Consider the following 12,909-nt stretch of genomic DNA (forward strand, 5'->3'; position numbering starts at 1 on the left):
AAACACATCTAGTAAATTTGATGCTAGATTTTAATGCTATGATACAGGCTTGTAGGGAAACTAACCGTTTATAGCACTCTAATAACATTTCTACATTAGAAGGTCTCAATACCATCTTTTCAGACGCCTCGGAGGATTGTCAGGAATAGAAGAGGAAACAAGGTTAGAAACTAGTGGGTTTGGATGATTAGGGAGTTTATAATGGAAGGATTGATATCTGATTTGGGCTAGATCGTTTACGTATGGAGCATTAAGGTCATTATGGATGATTTTATTTGTGACAAAGAAAGGAGCATTGAGGATTTTATGAAGGATTTTGGATTGTAAGGATTGAATACGAGATGAATTTGAAGGTTTATTGGAGTTCAACTCTGTATGTCCTGATAGGCCTTATTATAGTATTGTAGATCAGTCTTTTATAATGAATTGGAAGTTTAGACCATTTGTCTAATAAGTGCTTTAGTAGTCAAAATCTACATGTAGTTTCCTATCTTTTCAGTCTTGTATGAGGATTCTAAGGTAGTCAATGACCACCAGATGTTGTCTAAGATAGTGGATCTGTTCGACAGGAGTAAGACCTACATAATTAAAGGATACTGTAGGGCAGTCAGTAGGTTTTCGACGAGCAGTAAAGGTGATTTGTTGGGATTTATTTTAATCCTCTGATTTTGACACCATTCTTCGAAGGTGGGATTGGAGAGTTTGGGATGCAATTAAAGGGTTATTATTAACAGTGATCACTCATGTCGCATTGGCATACATGGTGAGAATAGTTCTGGCCGAAACATTGGCACGATTAAATAAGTTACTTCAACTTATTTGTGTTATATTTTGACTGCACCCTCCCAACCATGTTCTCCTCATTTTAGTCATCCACGGTCAAACTATCTCTCATGATTATTCTACAACCCTAAATCCAGCAATTGCGAAGCATTACCGGGTCTACTAGCATTTGATAAAAATCACTATAATATATCATCAACATAGTCATCCTCTCTTCTACCGCTGCGCGGTGTGAGGATTCTGCTTATAGAGTCTGTTCCAAATATATATCTCTTGAATCAACTCTCTTCTCCTACTCCTATCTATTCTACACTTCCTGAATACCTTCCTTACACTGTTGTGATGCAAGGCCTTCTTCTGGGTCTTTTCCCTTTTGTGCAGGTCTCGTAAGTCTTCCTGGCACTTCTATCTGGATCCATCCTAACAAGAAGTCCAAACCATCTTAGTTTGTGCTCCTCCAGAATTAGTCTGACGTTGAGATTAGCCCATATGGTGACATTCCGTATCCTATCTCTCATTGTCTTTCTTTCTATTTTTCGGAAATACTTCATTTCTATGGCTTGTAACTGACCCCTGTGTTTTGAGGTGAGGGTCCACGATTCTGAAGAGTAAGATAGGATAAGAAGGAAGGTCGATTTATAGATGGCTAGTTTGGTCTGCTTTGTCACCTTTTTCTTCCCAGGAGACCAGTCTGACCATACTGAACATCTTCCCTGCCACTCCAATTATTTGGGTCACTTCCTCGTCAATGTAATCACTTTCATTGAGATGAGCTCCTAGATCACTATAATATGTTAAAGGGCAAATATATTATTGTGTTGTAAATTTATTTTTCTTCTTTGATAATGAAATAATCTTTACTTATTTGATTCACACATCATAAAAAAAGAACCTTGTTATGATATATAAAGTGTAAGCGTATCAAGTTTTTGCTAACTATTGTTATCTGTTACAGAGCTGTAAAAGCAGGCGTGAAATCACCACTTTTAGTTCTTGGTAAAATTTCTTCTTTCCCACAAGCTCAACTCGTTTCCCTGCTTGGAGTCATGGAAGGGCTTTATATGGTAAATATTTTGAAATATTATTATTAGTTATATTATGTTATTAATTATAGGAATGTGGCAGCCAAAAATGTAAACAAAATAGCAGAAAAAAATATCAATTAGATACCAGTGTTCCACTCCACGTTACATTGTTTCATTAGGGCTAAATGTTAATTGTAAAGTATGGTTGGACTGTAAAAATATAAATATATAGAAAATTGTATAAATAAGTGAATGATGGTTTACAGGATTGGTATTAATATTTACTCTATTCATATATGTTCTTTTAATTTAAGTACAGAAGATGGTCAGAGGGTTCGGTGAGCAAAAAACAAATAAAAACAAAATTATTTATTTATGCCAAAGTTTCGACCTGATTGTCAGGACTTCATCAGGGCTATAAAACAAAAAGAGAAAACAACCATCATTTAGAGAAATATAAAAATAAAAACAAAAAATAGTTGATTGATAACCATGTAATTGGATAGTAGCAGATTAATCCACCATTTTTTATTTTCAATTCATTGTTATGTATATTTCCAAATTTGTTAGTCTATTATTTATTTTTATGTTTTTCTGAATGATGGTTGTTATCTCTTTGTTTTATAGTTTTTGTTAGTCGGCACAAATAAATAATTCTTTTGTTTTTGTGTTGACTGCCCTCTCTCCCCCTCCTCCACCCCGACTTTCTCCTCCAGTTATTAATCTACGCTCAACTATCTACACCTTCATTCTTTTAATTTACTTTGTTTTTTATGTATTTTTTCCTATAACTTTCTTTATATATTCTTTTAGCCCTATCATACTTTATAATGTTTGTATCTTGTTTTCATTAAGCTTTACAATGTGGGGTGAAACTTTAGTGTCAAATAATTAGTTTTTTTTTTTTAGTTTTTTTCCATCACTTGGACCATCTTCCTATAGTTAAATGAATTATTTTCTTTTTCAGAAAATTGAAAATATTCAATTATATTTTTAATTTTTCTAAAACTAAATGCCTACGCAAGTGAAGGATAGTTTGAATACATTTATTATTCCAGGCTTTATTTTTTCAATGTTATTTAATTAAAACTTAGTATAGAGGACGTTCTCTGATATTAAATATTAATTTAATATTCTATAATATTAATATTAATATAAAAATAATATATTCACATTTTTTTTTTTCAATGTTTAAGAATTTTTAAGTTACTAAATCTAGCGTTGAAGTTATTAAATGTACATGACCAAAACATTTAATAAAGTTTGAATAAGTTATTATTATTCTGAAAAGTTGGAAGTTTGGTTTGGTTTAAAACATGGCGATTCTCCTTCACTCATCTTATTAAATTTTTCACTAGAATGTGTTATTAGAAAGTTAATGTCTACTAAAGAAAACTTTAGGTGGTACAATATCAGTACTTGGACATCCTGATGATTTAGTACTGTTTGGTGAAGACAAGGAAATTATAAAACTAAATACTATTACATTGATAATCTTGTAAGGAACTGGGTCTCAAAATATAGATATAACAAAATTATATAGTTAGTAGCAGATACAGCAAAAATTTTGGTGTTATAGATATAGGAGGAAATACATTTGATACAAGTAGAGTGAGTATTTAGAAATTGAAGTACGTAGGGTCTAGGGCAACTAGAAAAAACGAAATTGATAAGGAAATAAAAGCAAGATTAAAGGCCAAAAATACTTCTCATTTTTTTTGATTTTCAAATTGCTTAGCTTCTCGCACCCTCTGTCCAGAAATGTAAAAGTTAAAATTTTAAAAACTGTTACCATTCCTACTGTCCTTTTGGATGCTAAATACGGCCTCTTACAATAAGGGAGAACATTGCCTTAAATTTTTATAATCTAAAGTATTGCATAAAATATGTGGACCGTAGAATTTATAAAGCTGCACAATGTGGAATGCAGCAACTGAACCTGGTAAATATAATTCAGGTTATAGCATTAAAGTGAATAATGTGGTTGTGTAATATTATAGGACTTAGTAATACAATTTTTATTATTTTTTTGCTTTAGAATCTTCAGCTCCGTGAGGATTGTCCAAGCAAGTTTCCAAAAGTAAGAAGTGTTGGTGTACTAGGGTGTGTTCCAACTGTATCTCGACTTTTAACAGTAGCTTCAGCTCTTGAAAGTGGAAGGTAAACTTTTGTCTTTATATTCATTAAAGTGTATATATAATTAGAAAATCACTGTTATTTTAGGAAATAGCTTATAATTAACCTTGATTTGACATACCATTTTCAATGCTTATCAGACAAGAAAAGATGTACTGATTAATACGACTTTCTTCCAAGCTAATGAATCTATATACATATTTTAATTTTATCTTATGTATTTATATTTTATCTTATTTGAGACTGTTTTGTTTTATTGATAATAGCAAAATATATCCAAATGGTCTCAACACTTGTTTATTAAGTCATTTTACATGTCCAACGTTTCGGCACATCATCAAGGACAGTCCTAATTCTAGTTTCACTGCCTCCCATTGATTCATAAACTGTGCAGGCTATTATGCCCAAGTCAATCTAACACAGTCAAAATAAATCTGTATTTGTCAATATAACATGTTATAATAAATTCAATTCTTTGCAATTTCTGTATTTGACTATCATTACCTTATCACAACAATATTATTTAACCTAACTCAACATTTATTTTTTATACACAATTTTGATCCTTTTTTTTCTCAACTTTTATTCTTTAAAATTCTCCATCGTTTCGGCCCTCAGGCCATTCAAGGATAAAACCTACAAAACGTTTTTATATAACAATTACATTATTTCCTTCAACTACACACTGATTTCTTTGACCATACCTTCAATATTAAAAATGTATAACAGATATAATTATGGTACAGTATATTACTAAATCAGATATCTTTAACTTAATAAATAAAAGCAGCAACAAAGGGATTGGGCAAAATGTACTACAGAGATTTCATGAGATATAGTTAATTAATTTTTGAACAATTATTGTTATATATATTATTTGATCTACCTCAACTTGTATATCTTTTGTTATTATTAACAAAAAAAAAACAAAAACAGTTTCGAAAAAGATATAAAAATACATATAAACTAAAATTGAACTGAATCCATAATGACTTAGTTAAAAAAAAAAATAGAGTGGTTTAGTTTATTATCGATTTACACAATTTTGATCCTTTTTTTTCTTTCAAATTTTATTCTTTAAATTCTCCATCGTTTCGGCCCTCAGGCCATTCAAGGATACAACCTACAAAACGTTTTTATATAACAATAACATTATTTCCTTCAACTACATACTGATTTCTTTGGCCATACCTTCAATATTGATGTCATTGCTTTTTAAAAAACCCAAAATTACAGGCTAATTGCCCTTGTCACATCTTTAAAATAAATTAATCATTAAAATAACATCATAAAATTTTGTTTTTAAATAGGTATATGTATATTAAAAAATACAAGTTGAGGTAGGTCAAATAATATATATAACAATAATTGTTCAAAAATTAATTAACTATATCTCATGAAATCTCTGTAGTACATTTTGCCTAATCCCTTTGTTGCTGCTTTTATTTATTAAGTTAAAGATATCTGATTTAGTAATGTACTATACCATAATTATATCTGTTATACATTTTTGTTTATAGATTTCAAATATTTATGGGTTAAGTATTCAAATACTTTTAATATACTATTGTAAATAATATTTTGATTTTTATCTAGATCTTTAAACAATATTTCTCTTTGTTTTTTTTATACCGGACATTCAGGTATATGTTTAAGCATCTCGTTACCGCTGCAATTTTCGTATTGAAAAATTTCAGTTATGTCCATTGTGTACAGGTAGTTATTGCAAATTCCATGATTCGTTTAAAGTCTAATATAATTTTTTATGATATCTTTCCCAATGCATACTTGTGAGAACCGGATATGAGGAAATATATTTTGATAGAACTGACCGGTGGGATTGTTCCAATGTTGTTTTTGCTAGTTTTCTATCTGATTTAGTAATTTTTTCATTAATCGGTGCAAGGCAGTTTAGTGTTTACTCTGTATGTCTGTGTTAAATTGACTTAGGCATAATAGTTTACAAAGGTTTATAAATTAATGTGAGGCTGTGAAACTAAAATTAAGATTGGACTTGATAATAGTCAGGTTAGCTGAAAAGTTGGACTCATAATATGATTTAATAAATAAATGTTGATACTATTTAGATATCTTTTGTCATTATTAATAATAAATCTATTTTATCTTAGTCAAATCCATATATCGCATGATTCTTAAGCAGAAGATTGATGAAGTTACACATTGACAAAGCTTCCCATTCTATGTTAATAATATTTTCGAAGATTATTGTTGATTGACCATGTGTATAGATGTAGATGTACGGAATATGGTCCAGGTGTGGTTCAAAAAAACTCAAATAGTAAATGATTATACTATTTTTATTGAGCCAACGTATTTGGTATATTGTTTTTCTTAATCACTTACACATATTGTATCCCATTATTTTATACTTTATTTCTCCATTGTTTTTCTATTTATGAGTGTTTTTTATATAATAATAATATCTCTCCTTTCCCTAATATATCTCTTCTCCCCCTCTATTATGTATATTACCATTTATTGTTTACCTAATTTAAATTTTTTTTTTTACAATTTTACTTTAAAATTATTTCCGTTATTGTGGTTTGCTAACTGCCATCCCCACTCCTTCCAATACAAACGGCTTAGTCTGACTTTGACTTCCGTCAAAACAGGTATGAATTCTGTCTCATCATTTGATTTTATTCTTTTCTTTTTTCATCTCTTAATTTGTACTTTCTTTAATATTTCTTCTCTTATTTTATCTCTTATCTATTTGTTACTATTACCCTTTTCATTTACTATTTACAACCTTTAATTTTTCTTATTATATTTTACTTTTCATTGTATATCCCTGTTATGTTCCACTTATGTTTTTTTTAACTATGTCAAGTGTTTGTATCTTTTTTAGCCCTGACAAAGCCCTGCAACGTGGGGCGAAACATTGGCTCAATAAAAATAGTATAATCATTTACTATTTGAGGTTTTTTTACCGCACCCGGACCATATTCCATTCATTAATAATATTTTATTCTTATTTATACATTTAAATAGTAAAGATTATAAATATATTACAGAATATTAGCGAGGGATATTGGTGCTGCTGACCCAGAAAGAATGACTCCAAAAAAAGTTGAACAGTTTCTAAAAGAAGCATTCCCAGCTGGAGGAAATGTCAAAATGGAAGTGATTTCTGATGAATCCACCCTCAGTTCAGAATATCCTCTTTTTGCTGCAGTTAATAGAGCTGCGTCAGGTATTATAATAATTATGTTAATTCTTCTATTATCTGCTATGTGAAGAATGTAATTAGGATTAATTTTTTGGAATAAATTTATTCAGTATTATTTAGCCCATTATATTTTCAAGCCATCAGAAAAAAATGTGTTGTGGCTAGCATGTGAAAGAAAAATACTGATGTGTATATCTATGGGCGTAGGTGTACTTAAATTATGTATATATATATTGTAATATTCAAGATTTATTAAAATAATTATAAGGATTGTGACTATCTTTTTATTATACTCAGATCTAAAATATAACTTTGATGATTGCAAGCTTTAAGTGAATAAATTAAATATGGGCGGGTTTTCCAGGCAATCAGAACACAATGACACTAAACTAAATTAAGAGCTACTTTTACTAATATAATTAAATCCTGAGTAGAGAAAACTAACCAACTTAATGTTTTCTTTCTCGAGATGGTACCTCTGACAATAGACAAAGGGTTGATCCTCCTCTAGTTTCGAGAACACATCCAATCTACCAGCAATCTAAACAAAGATTGTCTTTCTTCCTTCAATTATATAATCTTTGTGGATGACTGGTAATTCTTAATGTCTTCTCTCTAAATATCTACCACTGACAGTAGGCTATGGATGGTCAGCACCACCAGCTTCTAGGAGATGTCCTCTTTCCCTCCATCCTGGCAAACAAGGATTTTGTCTTTCTTCGTTTACAACATTCAATAATTGATGTAAACATCAATTGTAGTACAATGGTTTTGGGTTTTAGTCTATTATTTTCCTCATGTAGATTTTTCCTTAATACTTATTTTCATCTTATATTTTTATTTAATTTTACTGTAAATACAATCATGATAGGAAATTAACTAAAGTTGAAAATATTTAACTCTGCTCAACATGGCAGCAATTCTACCGACTTCAGAATGGCGCCACCATCTTGACTACTTTTAACAATGTTTTCCACTCCGTAGTTGACTGAACAATATTAGCTAGCTTGCTTTCTGGTTCAACAAAACAAATGAACAATATTAAACGTAGATACATAAAATGAAACTATTAATATATAAAAATATAACTATTTATCACAAAAGAGGATATTACAATATGTATGGGTATATGTAAACAGATATTGTTTATGTGAGGTATTAGAATTAAGCCTGTATAAAATATATGCGTTAGGCTTAAGTCGCCCCAGTCAGTCTACACAGTAACTTTTAGCAATATTCAGAATTGAAATGACTTTATCGCCTTCTTATGGTTACTGCATTCACTGCTCACCCCACAGTGGGACATAGCAGTTCTATTGACTATATCGCAGACAAAATCAAAGTACCTCACTGGATGACCTGCACCCAGAGAAAGGCAAAATAAAAAAATTAGCTACAGTTGAAACTAATAGCTAAAGTTGCCATGGATACGAGCCTTATTCATGAATGAGCCATTGATAAATAACTATTGTATCCATGGCAATTTTAGCTATTAGTTTCATAGTTGCCCGACTCTGCTATATTTGTACTTATGATTTTGAATGTAGTATAATTGAAGGTGGCAGTGAATACCAATGTCGTTTGTTTGTTTTGATATTGAAACATTCGCTATTGCTGTTGTTATTTCTCTTATACTTGAGATATTAGGGGTATTCGTGATGTGTATTGTTAAATGTAAAAAGTTTTAAATTAACTGTAGCTAATTTTTACCCATCTCTTCCTATGGGTTGTATCATCATGCTATATTGCCTAAAGCAGTGATTTTTAAAGTGTTCCCATAAGGGCGCCATGAAATATTCAATTATACAATTTTACAATTTTTTTGTAATTTCCAATTACTTGGTTTTTGGCAGTCACAGTAATAAAAAGTAAATATCGCTCGCATTGAACAAGAAATGATGGTCATCATATCCAATTTTATCCCAAGTTTTGAGAAGTTGTGTAGTGAACATCAACCCCATCCATCCCATTAATCTTCAATGGATGTTCAATAAATTGTTAGTGAATTTAAAATTCTTTTTTAATTTATTTTTCAATTAATCTAACCATATAGTGGTTGTCCAGTCTCAATATGGATATTACCAAAACAGTTAAAATTAGATATTTTATACTATCCCAAGGAAAATAGTATCTTTTTTTAATTTTTTGCTGTTAAATGAGTAATCGCTTTTAAAAAGGAAAGTTTTGCAATTTTTTAAAAAATTCAAAAATTTAGAAAAAAAATCTGATGTATTAAGGGCACTGCAAAAAAAAAATCCGATTATTTAGGGAGCCGCAAATCGAAAAAGATTGGAAACCTCTGGCCTAAAGGAATTCTTCCAATAAGACTGGTAGTTCTTGAAATTAGTCTATACAAGCAAGCAAACTCTTTATTTTTCTCACAATATCATATATAAATATATAATTTTAAATTTGTTTTGTTTAAATAAAAATTTTGATCTTTGCTTTATTTCAGTTATTGACCGCCATAAGGGAAGGATTGTATACCTCACTTATGAAGGAACCAATGTTACTGATACTCTATTGATTGTCGGAAAAGGAGTCACCTTTGATTCGGGTGGTGCTGATTTAAAGGTTGGAGGTAACATGATCGGAATGTCAAAGGATAAGTGTGGAGCTGCTTCAGTGGCTGGTTTCATGAAGGTATTCTCAACCTCAACCTATTTATTCGCTTATTATGTTTTTGTTTTTTTTATGTATAGATATAGGAGGAAATTTATTTGAACAGGTAGAGAGGTCTAAGTATTTAGCATCTATGGTAACTAGAAAAAAAAATGATAAGGAAATAAAAGCAAGGTTAAAGGCAGAAAATGCTTCTAATTTTTTTAATTTCATAATTGCTTAGCTTGCGCCTTCTGTCTAGAAACCTAAAAGTTGGAAATTAGATAACATTATCCTTCCTACTGGTCATTACAGATACAAAATATGGCCTCATACTATAAGGGGGAAACAGCGCCTTAAGGTTTAAAAAATAAAGAATCATATTAAATTGGAGGAAGATATTCCAGGTGGCGGACAATAAAGGTATCAAAATAGTAACAAAAAACTATTTATTGTTCTTTCTTATCAGCCCTGACGAAGCTCTGCATAGTGGGGCAAAACGCTGATTAACAATAAATAGTTTTGTTGTTACTATTTTGATACCTTTATTGATCACCACCCGGACTATCTTCTTCCAATCTACTTCATACGGTCAACTATCTTCTTTTAATATTAAATAAAATATTTTGGCTGAAAAAGGATTAGTTAATCAAAGAATTTAGAAGGCTACACAATGCAGAATTGAGAGAAATTCAGGTTTTAGTTTTGTGAAGAACGAGTTGGGTTTGTACGTTTGAAGGGCTTAGTAACAAACAGATCCCTAAGATGTTAATAAATCAGGATTTCAGATAGGAATCGAACCACAGCAATGTGAACCAGGCTCTTAGCCCTTCTCAGGAATCTTCTTGGTCGTCACACCTTTACTTTCTGTTGCATATCTATTTTTTTTCAATTTATCACAGAAATTGGAAAATAATTGAATGAAAAATTAGAGACCAATTTGCTCTGTTGTTCAAGTTTTACTGCAATACATAAATGTTGGAAAAAGTTATATCAATTCAAAAAAGAAATATTGTTAAAATAGTCTGTTTATTTTCTAATTGTTCCTCTAGTAATCTTAAAGTCGAATCTATAATTATTATTATTTTCTTTTGTTTTAGGTTATTAGCATGCTGAAACCAGACAACTTAAAAGTTATAGCTGGTCTCGGGTTAGTTAGAAATAGTATAGGCGAGAATTCCTACGTCGCTGATGAAATTATAACCTCGCGAGCAGGGAAGAGAGTGCGTGTCATAAACACAGATGCTGAAGGGAGGATGGTAATGGCTGACGTCCTCTGCTATGTGAGTGTTTTACTGTTGTCGTATCTTTTATTTAAGAAAATAAATTTCTATCAATAATCATCTGTTTGAACTTTTGCAGTTGAGAGAGTTGGCGCCTAAGTGTGTCAACCCTCACTTGTTCACTGTCGCCACCCTGACTGGTCATGCGTTCAGAACTGTTGGACCAGGCTATACTGTATGTACTTTACTTTTATTTCATTTTAAGTTAATAAGGTATTAATAGTTGAACATAGATGTTTGGATAAATGCACCTAAATTTTATAATTACTAGACAAGTAAACAATGAGGGGTTTGTTAGGGTGAAGGCCAACATTTCGGCCTGAATTTCATATAGACAAGATTGCAACCATGTTTAAATAAAACAGTGTAATATATGCATTTATAGAAAACATAAGCATACATTTAATAAATTTAGTTGACACAAAGCATCAGGAAGTATAATCAATAAAATATTTCTAATAATTAATCGTACACAAATATGTGTTGTCAAACCTCACACGGACCACTAGTTGGTAACCAATTATATATACAAATGTGTTATTACTATATTTCAAATATGGGCAAAAATTAGCTGTAGTTGAAACTAATAGCTAAAATTGCCATGGATACGACCCTTATTCATGAATGAACCATTGATAAATAAATATCGTTTCCACGGCAATTTTAGCTATTAGTTTTATAGTTGCTCAACTCTGCTATATTTGTACTTATGATTTTGAATGTAGTATAATTGAAGGTGGCAGTGAATACCAATGTCGTTTGGTTGTTTTTATATTGAAACATCCGCTATTACTATTGTTATTTCTCTTATATAGGGTTTTTTTTTAAGCCCGATAGAACTTGAAATTGTAAAAAATAACACAAAAAATTAAATTGTAATCAAAATTTTTTTTTATTCGAAAGATCAATACGTGACATTAACATTTGAAAATGATTTCGGGCATATGGGCACCGCGGCTGTTCTTGACGAAGCGCATTCTGTAAAATTGTGTTCAGCGATGAGGCGCATTTTTGGCTTAACGGGTTTGTTAATAAGCAAAATTGCCGCATATGGTCGTGCGATTTGACACCTCTCGATTATTTCCTGTGGGGCTACGTGAAGTCACTGGTTTATGCTGATAAATCAGCAACAATTGACGCCTTGGAGGCCAGCATTGTTCGTGTTATTCGTGACATACGGCCAAAATTGGACGTCCAGAATGCGCTTCGTCAAGAACAGCCGCGGTGCCCATATGCCTGAAATCATTTTCAAATGTTAATGTCACGTATTGATCTTTCGAATAAAAAAAAAATTTTGATTACAATTTAATTTTTTGTGTTATTTTTTACAATTTCAAGTTCTATCGAGCTTAAAAAAACACCCTATACTTGTGATATTAGGGGTATTCGTGATGTGTATTGTTAAATGTAAAAAGTTTTAATTTGCTAGATGTTAAAATTTTAGGATTATGAGCAGCCTAATCTAAAATCTATTTTATATGTTAAATGCATAGGAGCTACTAGCGGATTTTCATGGTTACTTGTTTTTAATCTTCTAATCTTTACGAGATAATAAAATCTCCAATATCTTTGTCACACCATTTTCCCTCCACCTCACTTGATCCTTGTTTCCTCTTCTAGTTTTTTCCCCATTAGGTTATTATTTTTATCCATTACTTTATTAGAATTTAAAAACATCTAAAAAAAAAATTACAACAGACAAAATGGTGTGGAACTCAGTTGGTCTGTTGCGCAACTTCATTCCCCATTTAGCAGACCTATTAACAGACTTTCGGCCATGTTATATGTTATATCGTTTTAACTTGCTAAAAGAAGGAAATATTTCTCCATTTAACACACTTTAACTTATTAAACTAAAGATCAAGAATACTACCCCTATTATATATATATA

General features: G+C 30.9%; 1 protein-coding gene across 2 annotated transcripts in view; it reads left to right on the top strand.

The window, feature by feature from the left end:
- LOC106692936 (putative aminopeptidase W07G4.4) overlaps positions 1 to 12,909 on the top strand; it is a 31,711-nt gene that overhangs the window by 15,364 nt on the left and 3,438 nt on the right. For both annotated transcript variants that reach the window (XM_014439200.2, XM_014439201.2), the window contains exons 4-9: positions 1,739 to 1,847; positions 3,847 to 3,968; positions 6,980 to 7,158; positions 9,590 to 9,777; positions 10,836 to 11,018; positions 11,098 to 11,193. In XM_014439200.2, the coding sequence (XP_014294686.1) occupies positions 1,739 to 1,847; positions 3,847 to 3,968; positions 6,980 to 7,158; positions 9,590 to 9,777; positions 10,836 to 11,018; positions 11,098 to 11,193 (877 nt within the window). The remainder of the gene's footprint in view (positions 1 to 1,738; positions 1,848 to 3,846; positions 3,969 to 6,979; positions 7,159 to 9,589; positions 9,778 to 10,835; positions 11,019 to 11,097; positions 11,194 to 12,909) is intronic.

This window comes from Halyomorpha halys, unplaced genomic scaffold (genome assembly GCF_000696795.3).
Source record: "Halyomorpha halys isolate HHAL.00 unplaced genomic scaffold, Hhal_1.1 Scaffold78.1, whole genome shotgun sequence".
NCBI lineage: Eukaryota > Metazoa > Arthropoda > Insecta > Hemiptera > Pentatomidae > Halyomorpha > Halyomorpha halys.